Here is a 26766-nt window from a genome sequence, read left to right as displayed (position 1 = left end):
AATTCTGACTGTTCTACCCGTGACGCAGAATTACAGATTTACAGCGATATGGCATCAGTACTGTACTGCCTGGTTTATAGCGCTTTTATCACGAGTAATTACAAATTACGCCGACAAATTGAACAAAGACAAGAACGAGTAAAAAATTCGTAAAATTAAGGCGAAAACGACGCAGAAATTGAGAATGCTGATCGATTGATTGATAGTCGATGGTAGATAACAGTACCGTATAATCCGAAATTAAACCCAAATCAAAGCTACTTTACAGCTATTAACCCTAATAGTTCGGATTATATCAAAAGAAAACACAGATTTTAGATTTCATCTAAGAACTTGTAAATTTGGTGACTGCTTTGGTGCCTTCAGAGACGGCGTGCTTTGCCAATTCGCCGGGAAGAACCAATCTCACGGCGGTCTGGATCTCACGGGAAGTGATGGTCGGCTTCTTGTTGTAGCGGGCCAAGCGAGATGCCTCTTGGGCGAGCTTCTCGAAGATATCATTGATGAAGCTGTTCATGATGCCCATGGCCTTGCTGGAGATCCCAATATCAGGATGAACTTGCTTCAGCACCTTGAAGATGTAGATCTTGTAGGTCTCCGACGACTTCTTCACCCTCTTCTTCTTCTTATCTCCGGCCGCCGCAGCTCCACCCTCCTTAGGGAGCTTCTTCCCGGCCTTGGGCTTCTTCTCCGCCGGAGCTTTCTCTGCCGGAACTTTCTCCGCCGCCGGCTTCTTCTCTGCCTTCGGTGCCATCTACGCTAGAGAGAGAACACAAAAATATTTCTGGAAGAGGAAGGATTGCTTTAGGTGAAGGGCTTTTTGCTAATTGAAAGGTACAGGTGATGAGAACTCGTGAATTGGGGTTCGTTTATATAGGATTTGCGAAGGTATTGTGATTGGTTGCTTTGGTGTAACGCGGATCGTTGTTGTTAGCCATTGATGAATTTCATCAATCAACGGTGTAGATTTGGTGGGAACCGAATGAGTTTCCCGAGATTCAAATTTAAATTTTATTTATTTTACTCCGTATATGAAAATTTAAATATTTTACTCCGTACTATATTTGATTGATATTTTTATCAATTTAATTTTTGTTCAAAATGGCAATGAAATTTTTTAATTCTAATTTAAATTTAAAAATATGTACACATAAAAAATAAACATAAAGAACATTTTAATACTTTTTTTCATACAACATTTGCTATCTCTACATATATTTTGCGAGTAATCTATACTCATATCGATTTCATTCATAGAGTTTGACTTTTACTCTAATAGGTGTTTGACCTTTGCAATTACATTATTGTGCTTACCAATTACGTAGTATTTCAATTTGTCAAGTTAAATTTAAAGAATGAAACTCTCATTGCATTGATCTAGTAAATGAGAAATATCAAGACTTGCTTCCAACGACAAGATAGAGATTTGATTTTCGCCACGAACATTTGAAGTTTTTATTTATATTGAGCTCCTTATATGTAGAAGCGTATAGTTTGGTGTTGAGTCAATAGCTATATTGGTCCAATTTACCTTATAATGAGTCCAACCTGTGTCAGACTGATTCTATTTACCTTCTCGTAGGCTTAACTTGGGATGGATTCATAAGCAAATTATATTGTAAGTGGATAATGATCAAGTAAACCCTCTAACTTTACCTAAACTGTTAATTAGGTTCTCAAACTTTTTAAATTTGCAATTATTATACGTATATAAATATGTCAATTTAGTTCATCCATGCCCAATTACCTTGTAGTGACCTGTAATACCAAGTCACTAAAAATTTCGACAGTTGTCCGGCAATAAAAATTGATGATGGAGACGAAGGCGTCGCCTGAGAAGGCGTGGCCATCTCCGGCGAATGGAAATAGCGACCAAACTGGATGCCATCTCTTAGGGACGGAGAAGACGACCAACCAGTTGTCATCCCCAATCAACGGATAAGGCGACTGGTTAATCACCATATCCAATCGATAGAGAAGGCGATTGGTTAATCGACATCTCCAATTGACTAACTCCCTGCTGATCGCCTCAATATGTTTGCCAAAGCGGTGCCACTTATCACCTCCCCAACTAACCAGCCGCAACCCACACCAAGCCAACCGTTCCTGCAATCACATGCCTCCTGACTTTTCCCACGCCTCCCTCACCACCCCACCACACCCCCATGTAGGAGCCATGCATTATCAAACTTGAACCCTCTTCTTCCCACCATCACTTGCGATTCATAGATATCCAATAATAAAGTTAATTGGTTATAAATGAGAGTCTATATATTAAAAACCTACATGCAACTCATGCCAACTCCTATCCGCCACCACCCTATCTAACCTATCTTCCACCCAGTTCATCGTCCATCTACCCATTCTCCCAAGTGAATGGATACCCATAAGCCTCCAATGCCTCACCAAAGCCATGCAGCAACTACGCCAGGTGAGGCCTCCCTTCGCTTGAGAGACCAAGTCATTCAAGTATCCAACTACTACCCAATGCAACTTTGACCTCTCCGTCAACCCCCTCAACAAGTTTTTTTTTTTTTTTTTTAATTTTTATTTTTTTTTTTTAATTATTTTGTTAGTACTATTGACTCGATTAAAATGTAGTATTTGTTATATACTTTTTTTATATGTGGGTTCGATCTTGTGACATTCCCTTAATGAGAGGGATAAATGTGACATTTGAACACAAGGTGCTTGGTCAAATAAAATTATAAGTAATTCCAATCAAGTATCGTTAGTCAAATTAGATACATAAAATGAGATGATATATATATTTTTTACTTAATTTTTCTTTATCACTCTTGGGGAAAAAATAGGTTATCCTATAGTATATACGAGTCGAATCTAACATGATTCAATTAAGAGTCAAAACAAATAAAGTTAAGAGTTAATGACCGATTTGGTCCATTGAATATAACAAAATTACTGATTTAATCATAAACTATTATCCTTATCAAATTAAGTCATCAATTTTGAAAATGTTATCCAAATTTTTTTCATTCCGCCAATTTAAGCCGTAAGATAATACCGCGTGACGAAATTAAATAAAAATTTTAAAGTTGAGTCCTTAATTTGATAACGATCATAGTAGAGTATAATTCAGTAGTTTCTTTATAATCGATTTTGACCAAATCGGTCATTTACTCCAAAGTTAATAAATGACCCATTGACGTTTAGCTAATTAGCTCTTTTCCCTCCACAGAAACCCTAAACCCCTTAAACGCCATTTTTTTGGGTGCTCTCTCCGTGGAAAGCTTCAATGGCTGTAAGTGCTCAATTGCCTCAATCTATTTCTCTTAATTTTGTAAACTTATTTATTCTTTGGCTTTATCAAAATTGTTGTTCTCTCTTGAAACAAAGTGCCAATTCGCTTTTAGTTCAAGACTTTCAGCTAAGTATCGACGTTGGAATTTACGATCTAAAATCAATAGCTGATTCATACCGCAATTTATCTCTTTTTATTTGTTAAAATGTTAATTGTTGTTTTTCACTTTTCACTTCAAATCGATGTGTAAAACCTCTGTCAATGTATTTCGAGTTCAATGAGAGTGTGGAAATGGATGTAGCTTGGATACTCGCCTTATTTATTTGTGCCTTCGTTTGATAGGGAGTAGGGACAAACTTGGATAGAAGTAGTACATCATTTCTAATTTGTAATTGTTTAATGAAAAATCCATATAGTTTGTGGTTTAGTTGAAATGAAGGTAGAAATTTGGCATTTTGGCCCAGCAAACACGGGATTTTGTTGACTAGATGTGTATGTCTAGTTGGTTTTCTGAAATCAATGGACTGGAAAGTCGAAACTAGTGGATTTTTCAAGCTGCAGTTGGTTGGGTAGTAAGCTGTAGTGTATTTGTCTGTGTATGTGGACTGGCAGAGAAAATTTATGCAGTTTTGGACTTTGGAAATCAATGGAATGGAAAGTGGAAACTTGTGGAATTTTTAGAGCTGCAGTTGGTTGGGTAGTAAAGTTGTAGTATATTTGTCTGTGTATATATACAGGCAGTGAAATTGTCTGCAGTATCAGATTTGATGTTTTTCTTAAATGTCTACTAAGTGTTTTGTTATGCCTCTATAGAAGCTGGTTAATCGCTAATGTGGTGTGCTTACATGGTTATTACAGACAGTACCAGTGAATCCCAAGCCTTTCCTGAACAACTTGACTGGAAAGCCTGTCATGGTGAAACTGAAGTGGGGAATGGAGTACAAAGGTATGTTTAAGAAAATTTTTGGTGTTGCTTTTGGGAAGACGTATGCTTCAAAGACTAATACTTTTTTTTCCCTTTCAGGATTTCTGGTTTCTGTGGATTCATATATGAACTTGCAGGTAATAAGATAAACCCAAATTTCTCATTTTTATTTGCATATAAAGTATCTAAAGATAATTGTAACTCTCGTTGTATTTCTCCCAAATCTTAGCACTTTTTGATAACAATTATTATTTTCATTCTTTTCAGCTGGCAAATGCAGAAGAATACATTGATGGACAAAGCACTGGAACACTTGGAGAAATCCTCATCAGGTAATTTTCATAATTGATATATTCGCTGTTGGATCCTTTGAACACGTAATGCCCTTGTCCTAGGATTATTCATGTTAACATTTGCACCATGTCAGTGAATGTCAAAAATTCAAAATGCAGTCTTATTTATGTTTTTCATTTTTCCTGTTGTGTGTGTGTGTGTGAGAGAGAGAGAGAGAGAGAGAGAGAGAGAGAGAGAATTTTCATTATTTTCATAGAGGTCTGCCACTCTTTTAGTTTTAGAAAATCTCTAGTAGCATGTACCTAATGCGTGCGTCTCTTTGCCGCGTAGCAAAAGAGATAAAATCAGTTCCTTTTAATTGCTTAGCAAAAATATACATTTTTCTATACTCTAGACTCTGCTTGAGTAGTTCTCTAGAATTGCTGAATTGTAGTTTTCGGTGCATCTCTAGAAATCAAACATTTATAAATTTTCTCAATCGGTTTGATTTCTATTTAAGGAAACATTACTCCTCTCACCTATCACGTATGCTACTGATCCCTGCAGCCTCAAATTATGACTACCATAGCCATTCTTGTGTGTTTTATAAAATCAAGTGCCATGTATTCCCTCATTGACATCAATTTCTTTCGGCTTCTACAGATGTAACAATGTCCTCTACCTTCGTGGGGTACCCGAGGATGAAGAGGTGGAAGATGCTGCTGAGTAGAACTAGGAAGTCCACTTCGTGCTGTAGTCATCATCTGGAGAGGCAACCCGAGTACAAGCTCATGTCAAACGATGCTTCAGCCTATCCTCAGAATTGCATCATGTATTGGGTTATTAACCACCTTGTGTGTAATTAGTTAATGACACTAATCTTTTTTAAGGCTGCCTTTTGCTGTAAAAGATTGTCGGATTATTTCTTTCAGGGATGGATGGATGATTAAGGTGCCAAAATATCCCAGTTATGCTGCAGAAGTTCATGTGAAGTATTCTGATTTTAATGCCAAATTTCAATTTGCATTTTTCAAGTAGCAATTAGCAATTAGCATTATGGTTTAAAAAAAAATCAAATTCAAATAATAATACAAGTCACAATAAACTTTAAAAATATAGAGATAGAGATAGAGCTATAATAATAAAATATAATTTATAAAATATAAATACACATAATAACTTCACACACAAATGTATAAATATACCTATCCACACAATTAATGCATTTATATTTGCTAATCTTATTTCTATCAAAATGCATAAATTGTGTGGTTAGATTCTGCTTTATATATATATATATATATATATATATATATATATATATATATATATATAAAGATAAAGATTTAAGAAGATAAAAAGATAAAATTGCATTATTTGTATCTTAGAGTTTTCCAAATGTAAGTATGTAACTAGTTTTGTATTCTGTATGCCCTTTAACTTATTGTTCAATTCTTTGGTCATCGTGCCTCAATTAAGCTGCTATGGGGACAGATAGTCAAAGTTGCTATGACCAGTGGACAGCTCTCTGTGTATCTGGTCCACATCCGGCCCCTCGCTACTCTGAACACTGTTAGATGGCCCCAAATAATGAAAGATCTTTTGTTGGCCATGCACTTTCTTTTTCTTCTTTTCAAATGTTTCAATACTTTCATAATCAGAAATTTATCCTTTTCAAATGTTTAAATTCCTGCAATTAATTTTTTGAACAACAGCATGCTGCAACGGTGTTAGACGGGAAATTGTCTGACATTCAGGTACTGGTCTTGCTTATTGTTATAGCCTATCAAATCCTTGACAGAGAAAATTTTAAAATAAAATTTTATTCAAAGTTAAACCCAAATCCAAGCTACTTTACCGCTATTAACCCTAATTCGGATAATATCAAAAGGAAACACACATTTAAATGATTTTATCTAAGAGCTTATAAATTTGGTGCCTTCAGAGACGACATGCTTTGCCAATTCGCCAGTAAGAATAATATCAAAAGGAAACATAGATTTAAATGATTTTATCTAAGAGCTTGTAAATTTGGTGCCTTCCGAGACGGCATGATTTGTCAATTCGCCGCGGGAAGTGATGGTCGGCTTCTTGTTGTAGCAGGTTAAGCAAGATATATGCCTCTTGGGCGAACTTCTCAAAGATGTCGTTGATGAAACTGTTCATGATGCCCATGGCTTCAAAGATATCGTTGATAAAGCTGTTCATGATGCCCATGGCCTTGCTGGAGATACCAATGTAACGTTGGACTTGTTTCTTTGCTGAGCCTTCTATGCCGCCACCTTAGTGATGGTAGGCTTCTTGTTGTAGCGGGTTAAGCAAGATGCTTCTTGGGCGAGCTTCTCAAAGATATCATTGATGAAACTGTTTATAATGCCCATGGCCTTGCTGGAGATATCGATGTAACGCTGAACTTGTTTCTTGGCCGAGCCTTCTATGTCACCACCTTCTTTTTTGCCTTCTAGTGCCATCTGCACTAGAGAGAGAACACAAATATATTTTCTGGAAGAGAGAGGATTGCTTTAGGCGTAGCCGTGTAGGGCTTCTTGCGAATCCAAAGGTAAAGGTGATGAGAACCCGTGAATTGGGGTTGTTTATATAGAATTTCCGACGGTATTGTGATTGGTTGCTTTGGTGTGACGCGGATCGTTGTTTTTAGCCATTGATGAATTTCATCAATCAACGGCGTAGATTGGGTGGGAACGGAATGAATTTCAGCAATCAACGACGTAGATTCGAATTTAAAATTTATGTCTTTTACTAGTTTTACAGAGGCATGGTATGAAGAGTTAATGTCAAATGTTTATAATTAAATAAATATTTAAAAATATATTAATAATATTATATAAAAAAGTTTATACATAAATAATTTAATGTCGAATTTGTTTATTTAAATATATAACTTTTAGTAACCAAGTATTTTTGTTGTAAATAATTCTAATATATTTAATGAAGAGTTAATACCCAAAATCATCCTCGACTATAGTGGTTTTTCTCAATTTCATCCTAAACGACTTTGGTGACCTAATATCGTCCCAGACTTTTGTGTTTCGCTCAATTTAGTCCTCCATTTGTTATTTCGTCAAATTGGTGTTAAATAAAGGGACAATTCAGTAATGTCAATATTGATCTCTCTTTATTTTCAACTTGTGAAGTGCGGAATTCCTCTTTCTTGTACGAATTACACCCAGAATTACTCCTGGACCTGCAAATCAAATTTTATATTCGCAGTTTTAGAGTAATTCGTAAAAAAAAAAGGATTTCGCAGTTCACATGTCTATGAGTAAAGAGATGCCAATATTAAAATTACTGAATTGTCTATTTATTTAACACCAAATGGACAGAATAACAAATGAGAGACTAAATTGTGCAAAAACACAAAAGTCTGGGACTAAATTGAGCGAAACACAAAAGTCTGGGACGATATTAGGTCACCAAAGTCGTTTAGGACGAAATTGAGAAAAACCACTATAGTCGAGGACGATTTTGGGTATTAACTCATTTAATGAATGTACATATATACAAGATCAATGAATAAATAGAAGGTACCATTCCTTAGGTGTTTTGCTCAGTCTTCATTTAGTTACCATTATTGTTAAATAAGTTATTATGAATAAAGAAAATTCTAATTTAAGGAATATAGATGTAATAAATTTTTTCTAAATTTTAATTGTAATGTAACCCAAAGATATCGGACGATTGGTAATATGATATAACCCAAAGATATTGGACGGTGAGTAAATATGATGTAACCCAAATATCAAAATGCTAAAGAAAGTGTTTGGTTATTCAACAGTTTGTTCTAAACCATTGAAAATACAAACATTGCAATTTATAATATTTTCACTTAGCATTGTTGAGAATGATTTCCCTAAAATACCTCTATATTTTAAAACAATAATAATAATAAATTACTGTAGAGTCATTTCGACTCCTTAAATAACAAGAGTCAGTTTCGTTGGCTCACTGTTTGCCCATCAACGGATGGACAAGCTTAATTTTTAAATTGGAGTCTTAAGGCTCCTTTTATAGGAACCTCAAGGCTTTCATGCCACTTTTTCCACCAACCTCAAAGCTCTCATGCCACTTTTTCCACCAATGTAGGAATATAGGCAAAACTAAGGGGAGCCGGATATGTTTTATTTATTTATTTTTTAAACTTTATTTCTTTTATTATTATTATTATTATTATTTTTTAAACAATTATTATTATTATTATTATTATTATTATTATTATTATTATTATTATTATTATTATTATTATTATTATGTATACCCTTAGGTCATTTTACATGTTAATCTAAACAGCTGATTTTTTCAAATATATTTTTACTCACTGTTGATATAATTCGCTGGTCAAATCCACTAATATAATCTGCTAACGCTAACTGCTGATTGTCAAACAAGGACATTGCGAGATAGTTTACACTTAAATTTGTTGCGTGATTTGAATACACTTTTTGTCAACAAATCCCTCAAGTAGTTAATATGATTGGCTTTATTAGTTATATATATTTTTTAATTTTTTCATGGTATTAATAAAATACTTGGTAAATAAATATACAACATTGTTTTGTATTATAACTTTGATATTTAATTAAAAAATAGTGCACAAAAAAATAATAGACAATGTAATGAATATAATCAATTGATGAATTTGAATGTAAAGAATTTTAAATTGGAGAAAAATAAATACAATATAATTAATGAAATTATTTCTCTTAATTAATTTATTGATAATGAATAATTTTTTTTTGAATAAAGACATTGTAGGGACAATGTTGCGAATATAATCAATTTATGAATTTGAATGTAAAGAATTTTTATATTAGAGAAAAATTATGACAATATAACTAGTGAAATTATTTATCTTATTTAATTTATTGATAGTCAATAATTTTTTTTGAATAAAGACATTGTTGACACATAATTATAAATTAAAGAAATGCATACGTATTATTTTTTGTTTTAGCTACTAAATTATTATTTCTATCTACTATACTAATAAGAGCCAAAAGAAATTAGGCCTATAATATACTATATCTATTATATATCTACTATCTACTATCTACTATATTATACTAATAAGAGCCCAAGAGAGTTAGGCCTATAATGGGTAGAAAAAATGGCGGTCAAATTTTTTAATCAAATGAATGGCTCAGATTGATCAGATTTTATTTTTTCCTTTAAATTTTCTAATTTATCCTTAATGAATATGATTATCCGTTAACTTTTCCGTTAAATATTATCTTTTCCGTTAATTTCTGTTAGTTCACCGTTAACTTACTCGTTGATTTCAATAAGATAAGAAAGGTCTTAGGTTCGAACCACATCCCAATCAAAGTTGGCATAATTAGTACTCTATTTTACTCTTATTAAATTAAAAATAATAATTTAGTAGCTATTAGAATTATGTGTCCACAATGTCTTTATTCAAAAAAAATTATTCATTATCAATAAATTAAATAAGAGCAATAATTTCATTAGTTATATTGTCTTTATTTTCCTCCAATATAATAATTCTTTATATTCAAAATTCAAATTCATCAATTGATTATATTCACTACATTGTCCTCTTTATTAAAAAAAAATTATTCATTATCAATAAATTAATTAAGAGAAATAATTTCATTAGTTATATTGTCTTTATTTTTTCTCCAATGTAAAAATTCTTTACATTCAAATTCATCAATTGATTATATTCACTACATTGTATATTATCTTTTCTTTGTGCACTATTTTTTAATTAAATATCAAAGTTATAATACAAAATAATGCTATATATTTATTTACCAAGTATTTTATTAATACCATGAAAAAATTTAAAAAAATTAAATTAATAAAGCCAATTATATTAACTACTTGAGGGCTTTGTTGACAAATAGAGTATTCAAATCACACAACAAATTGAAGTGAGAAACTACCTCGCAATGTCCTTGTTTGACAAACAACAGTTCGCGGTTAGCGTTAGCCGATTATATTAGCGGATTTAACCAGCGAATTATATCAACGGTTGGTAAAAAGATATTTGAAAAAATTAGTTGTTTAAATTAACATTTAAAATGGCCTAAGGGTATAATAATAATAATAATAATAATAATAATAATAATAATAATAATAATAATAATAATAATAATAATAATAATAACAATAATAACAATAATAACAATAAATCAATAATAACAACAACAACAACAACAACAACAACAACAATAATAATAATAATAATAATAATAATAATAATAATAATAATAATAATAATAATAATAATTGTTTTAAAAAAATATATATATTTTTTAAAATATAGATGTGTTTTGGGGAAATTATTCTAAAAAACGTTAAGTGAAAATATTGTAAATTGCCATGTTTGTATTTTCAGTGGTTTGAAACAAATTGTTGCTTCAAACTGTTGAATAACCAAAACACTTTCTTTAGCATTTTGATCTTTGAGTTACATTATATTTACCAATCGTCCAATATCTTTGAGTTACATTATAATTAAAAAATTTAATTTTTTACATACATCTAAATTCCTTAAATTAGGAATTTCATTATCCATAATAATTCATTCAACAATAATGGTTGAACTAAATGAACACTGAACAAAACACCTAAAGGACAGTTTTATTCAACAATAATGGTTGAACTAAATAAACACTGAGCAAAACACCTAAAGGACTGGTACCGTTGATTCATTCATTGATCTTGTATATATGTGCATTCATTAAATATATTAGAACCCTTTGCAACAAAAATACTTGGTTACTATTTAAAAAAAGTTTAGTAACAATTATAATGAATCTCCTATATTACATTGTATTCATATACTATGAATTAAATATTTAAATAAACAAATTAGACATTAAATTACTTATGTTGAACTTCTCATATATAATCTTGCATTTATATACTTTCAAATATTTATTTAATTATAAACATTGGTAGGAAAAATGACCGTCAAATTATTAAATCAAATGAATAGTTCAGATTTTAATATAATTTTGTCTTCATATATTTTAAAATACTTATTTAAGAAAAACATTGGGCATTATCCCAATCGCGCAATGCGCGTAAAAAACTATATACTAATAAGAGCCAAAAGAAGTTAGACCTATAATGGGTAGGCAAAATGTCCATTAAATTATTAAATCAAATGGATGGTTAATATTTTATTTTTTCCTCTTGAGATTTCCAAATTTATCCTTAATTATATGATTTTAATAAAAAAAGGTTTTACGTTCGAACGTCATCACAATCAAAGGTGAACTATTCATCTATATACTTTCTCAAATAATTGGAGCACAAAGAGTGAACACCGCCTCCACTGAGTCTCAATCTCACGACCTCCCATATGGGAGAGTCATTACATGTCATCTGAGCACAAGGTGCTGAGATAGTTATATTGTCTTTATTTTTTTCCAATGTAAAAATTCTTTACATTCAAATTCATCAATATTTTATTATATTCGCTACATTGTCCTTACAATGTCTGTATTAAAAAAAAAAATCATTGTCAATAAATTAATTAAGAGAAATATTTTCATTAGTTATATTGTCTTTATTTTTCTCTAATGTAAAAATTCTTTACATTCAAATTTATCAATTGATTATATTCACTATATTGTCTATTATCGTTTTTTGTACACTATTTTTTAATTAAATATCAAATTTATAATAGAAAATAATGTTATATATTTATTTACCAAGTATTTTATTAATACCATGAAATTTTTTAAAAAAAATATAATTAAGCCAATCATATTAACTACTTGAGGGATTTGTTGACAAAGAGAGTATTCAAATCAGTGAAATCACACAACAAATTGGAGTGAAAAACTATCTGGCAATATCCTTGTTTGGCAATCAACAGTTAGTAGTTAACGTTAGTGGATTGTGTTAACAATTAGCAAATAGCGGATTATATTAGCGGGTTTGACCAACGAATTATATCAGCGGTTGGTAAAAAGACATTTAAAAAAAGAGTTGATGGTTTTAGGGTTTTCGAGCCCAAGGAGGTCCAACACAACCTTTTGTCGGAGGATACACCTTTCAATAATATATATATCTAACTCAGAGATAACGTTAGTGCTCGGAAATCCTTTGTTATTCTCTCTTCTTTCGGGTGTCGAAAAGTCTCCCCCTTTTTACAAGAATGGAGGAGCCTTTATATAGTGGTTCCTCCTCTGCCGACTTGAAGGCCCTTAATGGCCGACTTCAAGGCTAATCAAGGTGTGGAGCCGTTGGATGCCATTACTCGGTCAACCAACGGCTCTCCTGGGCTTGTAACAGCCCGACCGGGTCTTGTCTTCAATGCTTCAACGGTTCTCTTTTAAAGGAACCCCTTTAATGCCCTCAACGGCTCCTCGAGCCGGGTCCTTTCCTGGGCTTGGGCCTCGGCCGACTCCTGGACTCGACCTGACTACTCTCTGGGCTCCTCTGTGATGCTGGCCCACTTCTATTTTCTTTGGGCCCCTGTCTCTTAGGCCGGGGTCCTTACCCCATCAACTAGTCCCTCACTTTTCCATACCCGGTCCTCCAACCCGGGTTTGGAAAAGTAGCAACCGCTTGTCTTCTTTAATTACCGTATCCGTGCCCTGAATAGCCCTTGTAACGTCCGAATCATCAGCTATCCTCTCCGGATCTTACGGAGCCGTTGGGATTCTTTCATCCAGGCTTGGCACCTATAAATGGCCTCCTTCCTTCTCTCTTATCCTCACGAGTTCATCATGGGTCGCTCTCCCTTGAAAGGGAAGCGAATTGACTTCGGGTTTCCTTGGCGTCCGCTGCCTTCTAAGCGGACTCGACCCGAGAGGGAAAGCAAGAAAAAAGCTTCTCGTTCGGCTCCTCGGAGATCCCCTGCTGGTGCCACCTCCTCAGCTTCGCAGCCGCCGACCCCACCTCAGCGAGAAGTCGTGCCGCCTTTGCTTCGTCCGCCGACTCCAGCAACCGCCAGGGTGACTTCTCAGGATGGATCCTTTGTGGAGGTGGCCGTCCCTGAACAATTGACTTTCAAAATGACTTTCTCCATCCCACTGGATGACCTGGACGGGCCGATTACGGGTCTTATGGACGACGAGGATTACGCCCGCTACCTGGAGGCGTATCCGGATGATGAGGAACCCATTCCGCCACCGCTCATGCCAGCTTTCTGGGACTCGTTCTGCCCCTCTCCCCCTGGACCATCGGGGGGAGTCTTTGGGGGCGACTCCTCCTCGCCTGGCGAGTGCCCTTTATGTACCGGGGTCGGTCATAGCTCGGGGGAATCCTTTTAGGAGCATATCCATAATTTGTAATAAGCTCCTTGCTGCTTGTACCCTCCCTTTCCATAATAATAATAAAAGCGCTATTTTCGTTTTGCCTTGCGTTTTGTCGTGTTTTGTTGCGTGCCTATTCGGACGACTGGTCAAGGAGTCGGTCACATCATCAGACTCTTTTCAGTCTGACATCTGCAAGATTCCCCATAGCTCGGGTAAATCCGATGTTGGCGTGCGAATCTTACTCTTCCTGGGCGAATCTGATGGAACTAATCTCTGACAAAGATTCCCATCATCCGTCCAATCCGGCTCAGTTATGCCAGTCTCCTCCGTAATTATTGCCTAGATATTCGCCTTCCCTGGGCTATATAAAGACCCTTCCCAGTAGATGCAAATCGCAACACTCTTCATTTTGCGAAAGCACGGCGCTATGAGTCATAGGGAAGGTGATCGCCGCTGGTCCATTCGCAACAAGGAGCATGCTCGACTGGAGCGATTGAGGCAGAAGAGGCTGGCTAACGGGGGTCGTCTGGTGGGTGACTCGGCTTCAGACCCCATCGTTGTGCTTCCGGACATGCTGGACCTGATGTGCAGAGAGTCTATCGATGTGGAGATGGAGCCTGTGGTGGAGGATCCCGGACCAGAGGTCGAGAATCCTACTCCTGAGGAGGAAGAGGTGTGGGAGGTTCCTCCGCTTTTCGGCGTGGCCATGTCGCCGAGCGCCCTGGAGAGGCCTTTACAAATGATTGACGATGGGAAGCCGGCCGTGTATCTGGACGAGACGCCAGAGCCTGAGCCGAGTCCTCTACCGTTCCGCCCCCAGTACTTCCTAGAGGGCCCTCCGGCTGCCCGCTCGTCGACAGAGAAGGAGGCCAAGCCATGACTCTGTTTTTCTCTTGTAATTTGCACCGGCCGAGTCCCGGGCCTTGTAACCTTCGTGTTGATTTGAATAAACAGTGTGCTTTTCTTATCCGACCTCACAATTTCTTACCATATTTTTGTCGCCCGACCCCGGATCCATGAGACGGACCCCTAGTCTTGCTATGGCAAGATCCTTCTGCCGAGGGAGTCGCCGAATCTGACCGCCGACCCCGCGACCGGTATTCCTTCATGAGCTCGGCCGACATCATCTGATGAGCCGGGCTCTACCGGGTCGCTTCCAGAAGCTTCCAGCTCGTATCTTGTGGGCTCAGAGGCCATGGCCCACTACGGGCTTCCGGCTTAACAGGCCGGGTCACGTGACGTTCGTCCCTAGCCTAGAGTAGACGCGCCGTCTGTGGGCTAACCCTAGGCCTGAACCGTCGTCCCGCCTTTTGAGGCATTAAATGCGGCGTCCCTTCACGTCTCGTCACCTCCAGCCCCTCCAACGAGAAGGTGGCACGTGGCCGCCCTTTGACATTCCTACCCTTCAAATAGCCACTTCGTCTCTCTTTCCACTCTCTTCTCCAATCTTCTCCTTTTCAGTTTCAACTTCGAGCTTCTCCGGCCACTCTGTTTCTCCTCCAATTTCCTTCCTGATCTAGGTAATGTCTTCTTCCTCGCATTCTTCTTCTTCTCGTCGTTACTCGGTCGACAACACCGAGGCGACTTCTCCCTCTTCTTCTTCTCCTTCTTCATCTTCCTCTTCTCCTCCTCGTCGTATGGAACTTCCGGCGGACGTTCCATTGACGTCCTCCCACCGCCGTACGGAACTTCCCTCGGACGTTCCATCGACATCTTCTCTTCCTCCGACCCCCTCTTCTTCGGGGGCGGTCACTCCGCTGAGCCCCGCTCCTCTAACGACGGTGGCGGCTCTGCCGGGTGGTGTTATACGGCCGCGGGGCAAGTTTGATCCAATCGTCCGTCCCTCCGGGCCGCCGTCCGTCGCTACTGCGGCGGATCTGGAGATGGCCCAGTATCTTCTTGGGCCCTCGGCCATAGTTCTTGCCCCGGAGGGCCGACAAATTTACGACCCACCCGAGGGTTGTGTCGGCATCCATCTACACTCGGTTGCCTTTGGCTTCCGAGTTCCTCCATGTCCTTTTCTCTCTCTTTTTTACCGCCATTATAACTTGGTTCCGGGCCAGTTGGTGCCCAATTCTCACCGACTCCTTACTTGTTTCATTAATCTCTGCCACTGGTGGCTGTGCGAGCTGGACCTTGACCTGTTCCGGTATCTTTTTACCGTAAACAAGGTTGGCTCGCACTCGCCGGGCTTCGTTCAAGTCGCCGCTCGCCTGGGGCGACAGATTTTCGAGGGGTTGTCCGATTCCATCAAGGATTGGAAACTCCTTTATTTCTTCGTCCGCCCTGCCCTTTCTTCTTTCACTTTTCCGACCCTGTGGCCGGCCGCTCTGTTCAAGCCTTGTCCTCGACGTGCCGTTCCTTCCGACGATGCGGTCTTGGGCGGCGAGTTCTTGAAGGGCTTCGGGCCGTACTCCGTCAAGTACTGGTCCCGAGTCCGGGCCATGGCTAAGCGTGGCTTGCTACCGGAGGGTGCGGCCACCGTAGGTAGTCTTCGTTACCTCTCATTCCTTTCTTATCTCGTCTTATTCCGACTCGGAATACCTCATGCTTTCTCTTTCTTTTTTGCAGGTCCGTACGACTCCGACTCCTCCAGCTCCGACGAGGCGTTTGAACCGACTCCCGAGATGGCAGACAGAGCCGAAAAGATGAGGCGTCGGCTGATCCAACGCTCCTCCGGTACTGCTGCCGCCTCTTCTTCTCTACCGTCTCCAGCTCCCAGGCCGACTCCTCCTCCTCCTCAGAATGTGGTGGATCTGACTCCGTCACCAGTGGTGTCGCCCACTTGGCAGCCACCTCCTCCTCAGACAGAGAGCTCTGGCTCTAAGCGCCCGGCTGTTCAAACTGACGAGCCGGCTCCAAAAAGGATCCGGCTGTGTCATAAGGTAGAGGAGGATGCCCAGATCTGGATGGGCACCTCCTCTGTCCGTAAGTGGTGTGCTAACGTCCTTCTACCTAAGGACGTGGAGGCGACTCATGCTCTGGGGGACGGGTACATCCTCGAGGCCTCACTGCGCCAATCGTACCGCGTAAGAGTTTCCCACTCGATCTCCCCTTCGTCCTTTTCTTTCATTGCCTGACTCGTGTCTGTTTTCGCAGAACCTCACCTTCCAGATGGAGATGAGAAAGCGGCTGCAGAACTATCTGTCCGACATGCGGTCTATGTCCAACAAGCTACGTCAGACGGAGGAGGCCTTTTTGGAAGAGCAGGCGAAGCACCTCAAGGTGGTGGAGGTGCACAACTCCGAGATGCTGAGGGTTACTCGCCAGTGGGAGGAGGAGCGAGACAAGGTGGCGACGATTGCTGCGACCTCTGTCGAGGAGTACAAGAAGTCGGCCGCCTTCGAGGCGGAGGTGAAGGCGGCGATAGAGGCTCGCCAAAAAGAGATCGCTAAGGAGTGGCTGTCGACGCCGGATGGCGACGAGTTTCTCCTGGACTTGGGCGAGCGCGACTATCGCCTCGGCTTTCGCGAGGCGCAGACAGAGATCCATGCTGCCTTGCTGGTCCGTGACTCCTCTTTCACTCCCGAGAGCTGGGGCCTCAAGCCCGTGATAGATGCTTTTCCGGCGACTGAAGGACAGTCGGCGACTAGAGACCCGGCAGCTCTTCCGACAGCCTCTGATCCAGCGGCTCTTCCTTTAGCCACACCTCCTGAGCCCACCGAGTCCTCTCTTCAGGCCGAGGACCCTTCTTCTGTTCCCCTGACTGGACCAACGGCAGGGGCCCAAGTCGAAGGGATTGATGTCGACACCCCCTCCCCCGTAGTTTAGGGCTGTTCTGCTTGGGGTTAGCCCCCTTTTGTAAAAGGCTGGCCTCCTTTTTGGGCCTTTTTTTTTTTTTTTTAATGAAATTCCCCTTTTCTCTTCCTTTTCGTATTATCTTGAGCTCGACGCTTTGTCCTTTGACCTAGTCTCTTTTAACTGCTCACCGAGTCCTTCTGTCGAGGTGACCTTTCAAGGCTTTTCCTATCTCAGAAGCAGTTTAGGGTCAGTGCCCCGTCGTTTCTCTCAATACTCGCCGAGTCCCTCAGTCGAGGCGACTCCTGTAGGTTTTTCCTTGGAAACGTCTAAGGGTCTGGGCCCTTGTTTCCTATCTTTTCTTGTCGAGTCCCTCGGTCGAGGCGACCCATTAGGCTTTTTCTATCATAGAAACAGTTTAGGGTCAGTGCCCCGTCGTTTCTCTCAATACTCGCCGAGTCCCTCAGTCGAGGCGACTCCTGTAGACTTTTTCTCGGAAACGTCTAAGGGTCTGGGCCCTTGTTTCCTATCTTTTCTTGCCGAGTCCCTCGGTCGAGGCGACCCATTAGGCTTTTTCTATCTTAGAAACAGTTTAGGGTCAGTGCCCCGTCGTTTCTCTCAATACTCGCCGAGTCCCTCAGTCGAGGCGACTCCTGTAGGCTTTTTCTCGGAAACGTCTAAGGGTCTGGGCCCTTGTTTCCTATCTTTTCTTGCCGAGTCCCTCGGTCGAGGCGACCCATTAGGCTTTTTCCATCTCAGAAACAATTTAGGGTCAGTGCCCCGTCGTTTCTCTCAATACTCGCCGAGTCCCTCAGTCGAGGCGACTCCTGTAGGCTTTTTCTCGGAAACGTCTAAGGGTCTGGGCCCTTGTTTCCTATCTTTTCTTGCCGAGTCCCTCGGTCGAGGCGACCCATTAGGCTTTTTCCATCTCAGAAACAGTTTAGGGTCAGTGCCCCCGTCGTTTCTCTCAATACTCGCCGAGTCCCTCAGTCGAGGCGACTCCTGTAGGCTTTTTCTCGGAAACGTCTAAGGGTCTGGGCCCTTGTTTCCTATCTTTTCTTGCCGAGTCCCTCGGTCGAGGCGACCCATTAGGCTTTTTCCATCTCAGAAACAGTTTAGGGTCAGTGCCCCGTCGTTTCTCTCAATACTCGCCGAGTCCCTCAGTCGAGGCGACTCCTGTAGGCTTTTTTTCGGAAACGTCTAAGGGTCTGGGCCCTTGTTTCCTATCTTTTCTTGCCGAGTCCCTCGGTCGATTAACTGTAACCCATGTGCTTTATTTAGATTTTTTTTTTTTGGAATCCTGGGGCATGTACACGGCCTGTCCTTTTTCTACTGATAGAACCTTTTCAAATGGGTGGCATTCCATATGCGATCTATGAGCTTGCCTTCCATGGTCTCTAGCTTATAGGTTCCGGCTTGAACCACCGCTGCAATACGGTATGGCCCCTCCCATTTAACCGCAAACTTGCCCCTTTCGGTGGGCTGACTGGCCTGTCGATCGCGTAACACGAGGTCGCCAACCTGGAAGGTTCGCGGGCGTGTCTTCCGGTCGCGATATCTTTTCACCGCCTGCTGGTACTCTACCATCCGGGCACTTGCGGCTTCCCTCCTTTCTTCGAGGAAGTTTTTCTCGATCCGCAAATTCTCCTCGTTCGCTGCATCCGAGTAGGTGCGAACCCGGTGGGTAGGTTCGACTACTTCGACTGGAACTTTGGCCTCGAAGCTGTATGCGAGCGAGAACGGGCTCTCCCCCGTCGCTCGCCGCTGGGTAGTGCGATAAGCCCATAGGACTCGGTCAAGCTCGTCCGCCCAACTTCCTTGGATGTCTTCGAGCTTCTTCTGGATCCCATCGACCAACGTTCGATTCACATTCTCGACCTGCCCATTGGCTTGTGGGTACGCCACCGAGACCTTGGTGTGCTTGATACCGTGTCGGCGGCAGAAATCAGCGAAGGCCTGGCAGTCAAACTGTCGTCCGTTGTCGCTGACGATGTGCTCGGGCAGGCCGAAGCGACATATCACCCTTTTCCACAGAAAACGTCGACATTGGTACTCAGTGATGGTAGCCAGTGGTTCTGTCTCGACCCATTTGGTGAAATAGTCGATAGCCACGACGCAAAACTTCAGGCCTCCCGGGGCGACGGGCAATGGCCCCAACAAGTCTATTCCCCACTTGGCGAAGGGGATGGCAGTGGTGACCGGTGTATAAAAGGTGGCCGGACGGGTGTCTTTCCTGGCGAATGCTTGACAAACGCCGCACCTGGCCATCCATTCGATGCAGTCTCGCATCATGGTCGGCCAATAATACCCTTGGACGACTAACTTCCGGGCGAGCGTGTGGGCGCCCTGGTGCGCGGCACAAATGCCTCTATGAGCTTCGTCCATTATTTTCTTGGCCTCAGGCCTAAGCAGGCACCTTAGTAAGGGTCCACCGAACGACTGTTTGTATAGCAGTCCGTCGATGATCCGGAAGGAGGGGGCTTTCCGCCGAACTCTCGCGACGACTCCCGGGTCTTCCGGTAACTCGCCTTTTTCTATGAATCGCCGGATGTCCTCTATCCAGAACATTTCGGGATTTTTCCCTCGATCCCATTCCCCGAGATCTACTTGCTGGACTTCCGGTGGTGTCTCTCCAACACTCGGCCGATGTAGCTCCTCCTTCTGGCAAATTTTTATCAGATGGTCCGGTACCCCATCCAAGGCAATTTTGGACAACAAGTCGGCTTCCGTGTTGTCCGTTCGGGGTATGTACTCTATCTCATAAGCCCCGAACCCTTTTAACATCTCGACCGCACGCTCTTTGTATAGCACCAGCCTTGCATTCTTAGTTTCACACGTGCCCGAGATCTGTCCGACTACCAGTCTGGAGTCAGTCTTGATTCGCAGCCGCTCGACTCCCAGGGCCTTGGCGAGTCGGAGGCCGTTTAATACCGCTTCGTACTCGGCCTCATTATTCGATGTCGAGAACCGATATCTCAGAGCGTAATATAGCCGGAATCCTTTCGGAGTGATGAGCATGACACCGCCTCCACAGTGCTGTCGGCTCGACGCTCCGTCCGCGTGCATTTCCCACCACTCGCCTGGGCAGCTCTCCGAGGCGTGTTCTTTTTCCTCTTCACCTGCCGTGCATTCGACCAGGAAGTCGGCTAGGGCCTGACCCTTAATGGAAGGCCGAGGCTGGTACTCAATCCCATACTGAGTCAACTCTACGGCCCACTTTACAAGTCGGCCGGAGGACAAGGGGTTTCTTAGCACGCTTCCGAGCGGCTGATCTGTCAAAACTCGAACGGTATGGGCTTGGAAATAGGGTGCCAGCTTGCGCACGGTAACTACCAATGCATACACAATCTTTTCCACAACAGTGTACCGCGTCTCGGCGGCCTTCAGCGAGCGACTTACGTAATAAACCGGGTGCTGGGCCCGGTCATCCTCTCGGACCAACACCGAACTCACTGCTTTGGCTGAGGCGGCGAGGTACAAGAATAAAGGCTCGCCCGCCTGGGGGGTAGACAGCACTGGGGGCGTTGAGAGGTACTGTTTCAACTCTTCGAACGATTGTTGGCATTCGGCAGTCCAAGCAAATCCTTCCTTCTTTTTCATAGCTTCGAAGAAAGGTATGGTCTTGTCCGCCGCTTTGCTCAAGAAGCGGCTAAGGGCGGCCAATCGGCCAGTCAGCCGTTGTAGGTCCCTGACGGTTGTAGGAGGCTGCATGTCGATGATGGCCTGTACTTTTTCCGGATTAGGCTCGATGCCTCGTTTGGTGACCATGTAGCCCAGGAATTTGCCACCTTGGACGGCGAACGCGCACTTTTTGGGGTTCAGCCGAAGGTTGTATTTCATCATTACCTTGAAGCAGTCGGCCAAGTCCTCCGCGTGCTTATCCTCCTCCCGGCTCTTGACGAGCATATCGTCGACGTATGCAGCCATCGATTTCCCGAGCAAACGTTGGAACAATCGGGCGACCATCCGGGTGTACGTAGCCCCGACATTTTTAAGCCCGAAGGGCATGACTCGGTAACAGTAAACCCCGTCCGGTGTCAGGAAGGCGGTCTTCTCCTCATTCGCCGGGTGCATAAATATTTGATGGTACCCTCTGAAGGCGTCCATGAAACTCAGTAGCGCCGACCCGGCCGTTTCATCGACTAACTGGTCGATCCGAGGTAGGGGAAACGGGTCTTTCGGACAAGCCTTATTAAGGTCGGTGTAGTCCACGCACATTCGCCACGCCGGGGGCTTGGGCACGAGGACCACATTGGCCAACCACTCCGGGTACTTAACCTCGCGGATGTGCTCGGCCGCTAGTAGCGTGTCGACCTCCTTCTTCACGAATTCCCTCCGGTCGTTGGCTAGGTATCGTTTCTTCTGTACGACCGGTCGGTGCTCCGGATCTACGGCGAGTTTGTGGGATATGATTGATCGGTCGACGCCAGGCATGTCCTCTGGGCCCCAGGCGAAAACCGTCCGGTGCTCCCGGAGCACCTTTACAATTTCTTTTTTCAATGTCTCGGAGAGGCCGACTCCAATTCGGACCCGTCGGTCTGGCCGTGTAGAGTCGATCTCGACCTCCTCCAACTCGACGGCAGGCTCTGGGCGAGGTAGTATCGTCTTCTTCGGGGGCCTCTCTGTGATCTCATGAATCCGCATCTCGCGTTTGCCCATCCCTCTGCATGCCTGCAGATAGCAGTCGCGGGCGACCTTCCGGTCACAGCGCACCGTACCTACTCCATTCGGTGTGCGGAATTTCAGGCAGAGATGCTCAATTGAGATCAAGGCTCCTAACTCCTCAAGACCCGGTCGGCCAAGTATCGCGTTATGCGAGCAGGCCAGGTCTACCACGATAAATTTCATGCTGAGTTTCTGTACGTCCGGGTACGTGTCAATCTCCACTGGGAGGGTGATCGACCCTTCCGCCTCCACCGAGTCCCCTGTGAAGCCGGCAAGGGGAGTTTTGACGGGGTTCAGCTGTTCTCGAGTCAGCCCCATTTTGGTGAAGGTTTCTAGATATAGCACGTTGACGCTGCTCCCGGTGTCCACCAGGATTCGCCGAACGACGATGCCGTTGACGTCCATGGCTATAACCAACGCATCTCGATGCGGTATTTCTCCGGCTGGTAAGTCTCTGTCGGTGAACACAATGGGCTCTCGACACACCTTTTTGGGGTTCTCCTCACGCCCGTACACTGTCCCGACGTACAACTGCTGAGCCCAAGCTTTTCTGGTGTTCGCTGAATCACCACCTTCTGGCCCGCCGACTATCATGTTGATGACCGGTTTTTGGCACCACTGCGCCTCCTCCTCTTCGGGAACCGGCTGTTTGCCTCGACTGCCTTCGGCAACGGCGACGGGTTCCTCATCCCCTACTGCTCGGCCTCCGCCTCCACTGGTTAGGAGGCGGGGTTCCTTGCTGGATAATGCTCTCCATGATCTTCTTCAGGTAGAAGCACTCCTCCGTACTGTGGGTATAAGATTTATGATAACGACAATACTTGGCGTTCTTACCTATCTCTTCGTTTGTCGCGCGATCGTCGGTCGGCGGAGGCGGAGGCGGGGAAACCGCTTGTACCTCGTGGACCGGACGCTCGGGAATCGGTCGATAGGCGTGGGCCACTGGTCGGTCGTACGGCCACCTAACTTCGGGTCGCCGAGCCACGTCCGGGTGCCTTTCTTTGGCTTCCGCTCGTGTTCTCTTTCCGCTGGCAGATCCGCCGACCTCGCGCTGTCGCTTGTACTTCATGGCCTGCTCCGTATTGGCCCTCTTGTTGGCCATATGAATGGCTTCTGCATAGGTGGCCGGCCGATTGTCCCTCAGGTCTCAGTACAGCTGGCCGGACCGCAGCGACTCGATGAAGAAGGTGAGCGCCGTCTGGTCCTCGACCTCCTCTATGGACTGGATTTCTTTCTGCCAGCGGGCCAGATAGGTTTTCAAAGATTCGCCTTCGTCTTGACGGATGTCACCTAAGTGAGTTAGGTCCTTTTGTGGCTTAATATTAGCGGCGTAATGGCTCATGAAGCGGTCTGCCAGCTCTTCAAAGTTGTGAATCGACCCTGAGGGCTGCGCCACCAGCCACCTTTGTGCTGACCCCTTCAACGTGGGTAAGAAAGCACGACACATGACCGGGTCTCGTACCCCCAAAACCTGCATCTTGGCCTGATAGCTCAGCAAATGCTCGCGGGGATCGCCGGTTCCATCGAACGTGGCTTGTTCCGGGAACTTGAAGTCACTCGGTATTTTAAAAGCCATAACCTCGTCTGAGAAAGGTAAGGCGGTCAGCAACGTACGTCCTGGGGATTTGGCTTTTCCCTCCATCCGTTCTTTCAGATTTCGCACCTCCTGTACTAGGTTAGCCACTTCGACCCTCTCCCGGGTGCGATTTCCAGTGGATTCCGTGCTTTCGCTGACTTCAGACTCGGTCGGTTGGACGGGGTTGCGGGGAGGTTGCTCCACGCGACGAATCTCAGTCCTGGCCCTTTTGGCTCGGCTCTTCCCTCGCGCAGCTTGTCGGTCGCGGGCGGCTAACGGGGCACGATTGGGCTCCTTCCGACCTAATCGTTCCCTGGCCGACCGACGCCCAACGCTGGGCCCTAGCCGGGAATGAACGGATTGTACCGGTTGGCTTTCAGCCCGTCGGCTCAATTGTCGGTCGTCGGCCCTCTGAGGCGGTCGCAACTCGCGTTGCGACTGGCGAGTGAGGGATTGTTCTCTCACTCCTAGGCTCGCTTCGGCGCAGGAGCGTCGGAGCGTCCGATCGCGCGTAACTGCTCCGGGGTGAGCAGCACCTGGGGTAATTGCGGGTTTATCTGCGGCGTCGGCGGCGGTGTCGCCTCGTTTTCTTGGCTCCGAGCGTTTCTCCTATTCAGCTGGCTTCTCAGGTCGGTCTCCCGTCCGTTGTCGTGACGGCTCGACTGTTCCTCGCTTCCTGCCATGTCTGGAGTTTTCCTAATTCAACTGTTGTTTTCTTCGGACTCGCCTCACTCAAGAGGACACGTGACTCTTCGTTCGATCCCCACAGACGGCGCCAGTGATGGTTTTAGGGTTTTCGAGCCCAAGGAGGTCCAACACAACCTTTTGTCGGAGGATACACCTTTCAATAATATATATATCTAACTCAGAGATAACGTTAGTGCTCGGAAATCCTTTGTTATTCTCTCTTCTTTCGGGTGTCGAAAAGTCTCCCCCTTTTTACAAGAATGGAGGAGCCTTTATATAGTGGTTCCTCCTCTGCCGACTTGAAGGCCCTTAATGGCCGACTTCAAGGCTAATCAAGGTGTGGAGCCGTTGGATGCCATTACTCGGTCAACCAACGGCTCTCCTGGGCTTGTAACAGCCCGACCGGGTCCTATCTTCAATGCTTCAACGGTTCTCTTTTAAAGGAACCCCTTTAATGCCCTCAACGGCTCCTCGAGCCGGGTCCTTTCCTGGGCTTGGGCCTCGGCCGACTCCTGGACTCGACCTGACTACTCTCTGGGCTCCTCTGTGATGCTGGCCCACTTCTATTTTCTTTGGGCCCCTGTCTCTTGGGCCGGGGTCCTTACCCCATCAAGAGTAAATACCCAAAATGGTCCCTCGACTATAGCTAAATTCACAAATTTGTCATCAACTTTCAATTTCAACCAATTAAGTCCTTAACTTTGCAATTTTGACACGATTTGATCCTCCATCTATTTGACCATTTGTTGACCGTGATCGACGATCTCCAGAAGAACCTTCAGCTCTCGTCGGAGCACGTGGAGGCCTCCAGGATGACGTTGCACCGGTTCGGAAACACGCCGTCTTCTTCGCTCTGGTACGAACTCAACTACATTGAATCCAAAGGGAGGATGAAGAAAGGCGACCGGATTTGGTAAATTGCTTTCGGCAGTGGATTCGAATGTAACACTACGGTCTGGAAATGCAATCGGAACCTTAAAAAACCGATGGTGGACCATGAAATTACATATATATCCTCAAAAATCACAATCAACAAACGATCAAATAGACAGATGACCAAATTGTGTTGAAATTGAAAGTTGAGGACCAATTTGTGAATTTAGCTATAGTCGAGGGACCATTTTGGATATTTACTCTTAAAAAAATTAGTTGTTTAGATTAACATATAAAATGGCCTAAAGGGTATGCATAATAATAATAATAATAAGAGTTAATTCCAGCAATGGTCCTCTGACTATGTTGATTTTTTACAATTGATCATTGACTTTTAATTTGGACAATTTAGACACTTGACTTTTAAAATCTTTCCAATGTTAGTCCTTCCGTCAGTTGAAGGTTAAGTGGATGTTAGTTTGAGGGGTAAGGTAGTCATTCCACAGTTTTTTTTAAAGTAACTTTATTCTTCACTTTTTCTTCTTCTTCTTCGACATCATCATCAACGGGATCAGTTCGCTGCCATTCTTTCCCTGCCATTTTTTTATTCAGTTCTTGAATCTTATTCTGGTTGCTCGATATGGGTTTGAAGGGATTTGTTGAGGGAGGGATTGCTTCCATTGTTGGCGGGTGAGAATGCCCTTGTAAAGAGTCATGTGGCCCTCTGCTTTGATCGTCCTCATGGCACAGTCCAGGGCGCCGGTGTACGGCGGCGCCATTCCCAACTCCATCTTCATGTTCATCATCCTCGTCTTCAGCACGTCCACTGGATTCGATGCCACCGGCACGTCTCGGCAGCTCCGATCCCACCGGCGATAAGCCCGGCCCTAAATAGACAGCCAAGTTGATAAACCAAGAGACTAGAAGAATAACAGAGATAACAAATGCCTCTTTAATGCAGTTCAGGTGCCTCCCTACATCCAATGTAACCGACACAACTTCTATCACACTGCATTTTTTATATGAGTTCTGAACTACTATTTTAGTTTCAGTTCTCTATCATTCTGAAATTACGTCCTTCCCACCTTAACTATAAATTTCATACATGTTTATCTATATTTGTGTATATCCTGAAACCAAATTTTTTGAGTTCAGAGTCCATTGCAATTGTATCAGAACTTGGACTGACTTTGCCACTTTATGGGCCATCATTTTATTGCATTCCTTTTTTGTCATACACTTCTAACATTCAATCTAAACTTAAAATCATATATCCCTGCAAACTTACGCAATTAAATAAGGCTAAATGCTAAGAGGATGAATATATTGGAGTGAATAATTCAGCACAAGGTCAGGACACTAAACGCGCAATCTAAAAAAGAATGCATGTTACCTCCGAAGTGATGGAGAATGATAGAAGCTGCCACAGTGACATTTAGAGATGCAGTTCCACACCCGTACGGCCGTACTGCGGAATGTAAACAAAGAAGTCACCCGGTGGGATCGGAGT

At 43.3% G+C, this 26766-nt stretch overlaps 3 protein-coding genes across 3 annotated transcripts; 1 reads left to right on the top strand and 2 right to left on the bottom strand.

Moving 5' to 3' along the window:
* Positions 1 to 176: 176 nt before the first annotated feature.
* LOC109192592 (histone H2B-like) lies at positions 177 to 860 on the bottom strand. Its single transcript, XM_019343293.1, has one exon. The coding sequence runs from the start codon at positions 752 to 754 to the stop codon at positions 326 to 328; it is 429 nt and encodes a 142-aa protein (XP_019198838.1). The 5' UTR covers positions 755 to 860; the 3' UTR covers positions 177 to 325.
* A 2281-nt stretch (positions 861 to 3141) lies between these two features.
* On the top strand, positions 3142 to 5494 carry LOC109192223 (probable small nuclear ribonucleoprotein F). Its single transcript, XM_019342791.1, has 5 exons — positions 3142 to 3262; positions 4121 to 4208; positions 4287 to 4324; positions 4455 to 4519; positions 5124 to 5494. Exons 1-5 carry the CDS (start codon positions 3257 to 3259, stop codon positions 5188 to 5190), a joined length of 264 nt encoding a protein of 87 aa, XP_019198336.1. The 5' UTR covers positions 3142 to 3256; the 3' UTR covers positions 5191 to 5494.
* A 13290-nt stretch (positions 5495 to 18784) lies between these two features.
* On the bottom strand, positions 18785 to 23696 carry LOC109192290. Its single transcript, XM_019342865.1, has 4 exons — positions 23344 to 23696; positions 22019 to 22859; positions 19872 to 21601; positions 18785 to 19715 (listed from the first exon to the last, which is right to left on the bottom strand). Exons 1-4 carry the CDS (start codon positions 23694 to 23696, stop codon positions 18785 to 18787), a joined length of 3855 nt encoding a protein of 1284 aa, XP_019198410.1.
* Between the last annotated feature and the right edge of the window lie 3070 nt (positions 23697 to 26766).

This window comes from Ipomoea nil, unplaced genomic scaffold (genome assembly GCF_001879475.1).
Source record: "Ipomoea nil cultivar Tokyo-kokei standard unplaced genomic scaffold, Asagao_1.1 scaffold1770, whole genome shotgun sequence".
Taxonomy (NCBI): domain Eukaryota; kingdom Viridiplantae; phylum Streptophyta; class Magnoliopsida; order Solanales; family Convolvulaceae; genus Ipomoea; species Ipomoea nil.
Note: the sequence above shows the minus strand (reverse complement) of the source record. Positions and strands in the feature narration are given on the sequence as shown.

Coding starts and splice junctions, on each gene's coding strand:
- LOC109192592 (XM_019343293.1), bottom strand. CDS start 754: ATGGCACCGAAGGCAGAGAAGAAGCCGGCGGCGGAGAAAGTTCCGGCA.
- LOC109192223 (XM_019342791.1), top strand. Junction 4,209..4,286: donor GTGGGGAATGGAGTACAAAG/GTATGTTTAAGA, acceptor TTTCCCTTTCAG/GATTTCTGGTTTCTGTGGAT. Junction 4,520..5,123: donor CTTGGAGAAATCCTCATCAG/GTAATTTTCATA, acceptor CGGCTTCTACAG/ATGTAACAATGTCCTCTACC.
- LOC109192290 (XM_019342865.1), bottom strand. CDS start 23,696: ATGGCTTTTAAAATACCGAGTGACTTCAAGTTCCCGGAACAAGCCACG. Junction 22,860..23,343: donor CGCTGGCAGAAAGAAATCCA/GTCCATAGAGGA, acceptor AGCATTATCCAG/CAAGGAACCCCGCCTCCTAA. Junction 19,716..19,871: donor TTCGGTGGACCCTTACTAAG/GTGCCTGCTTAG, acceptor ATGGATGGCCAG/GTGCGGCGTTTGTCAAGCAT.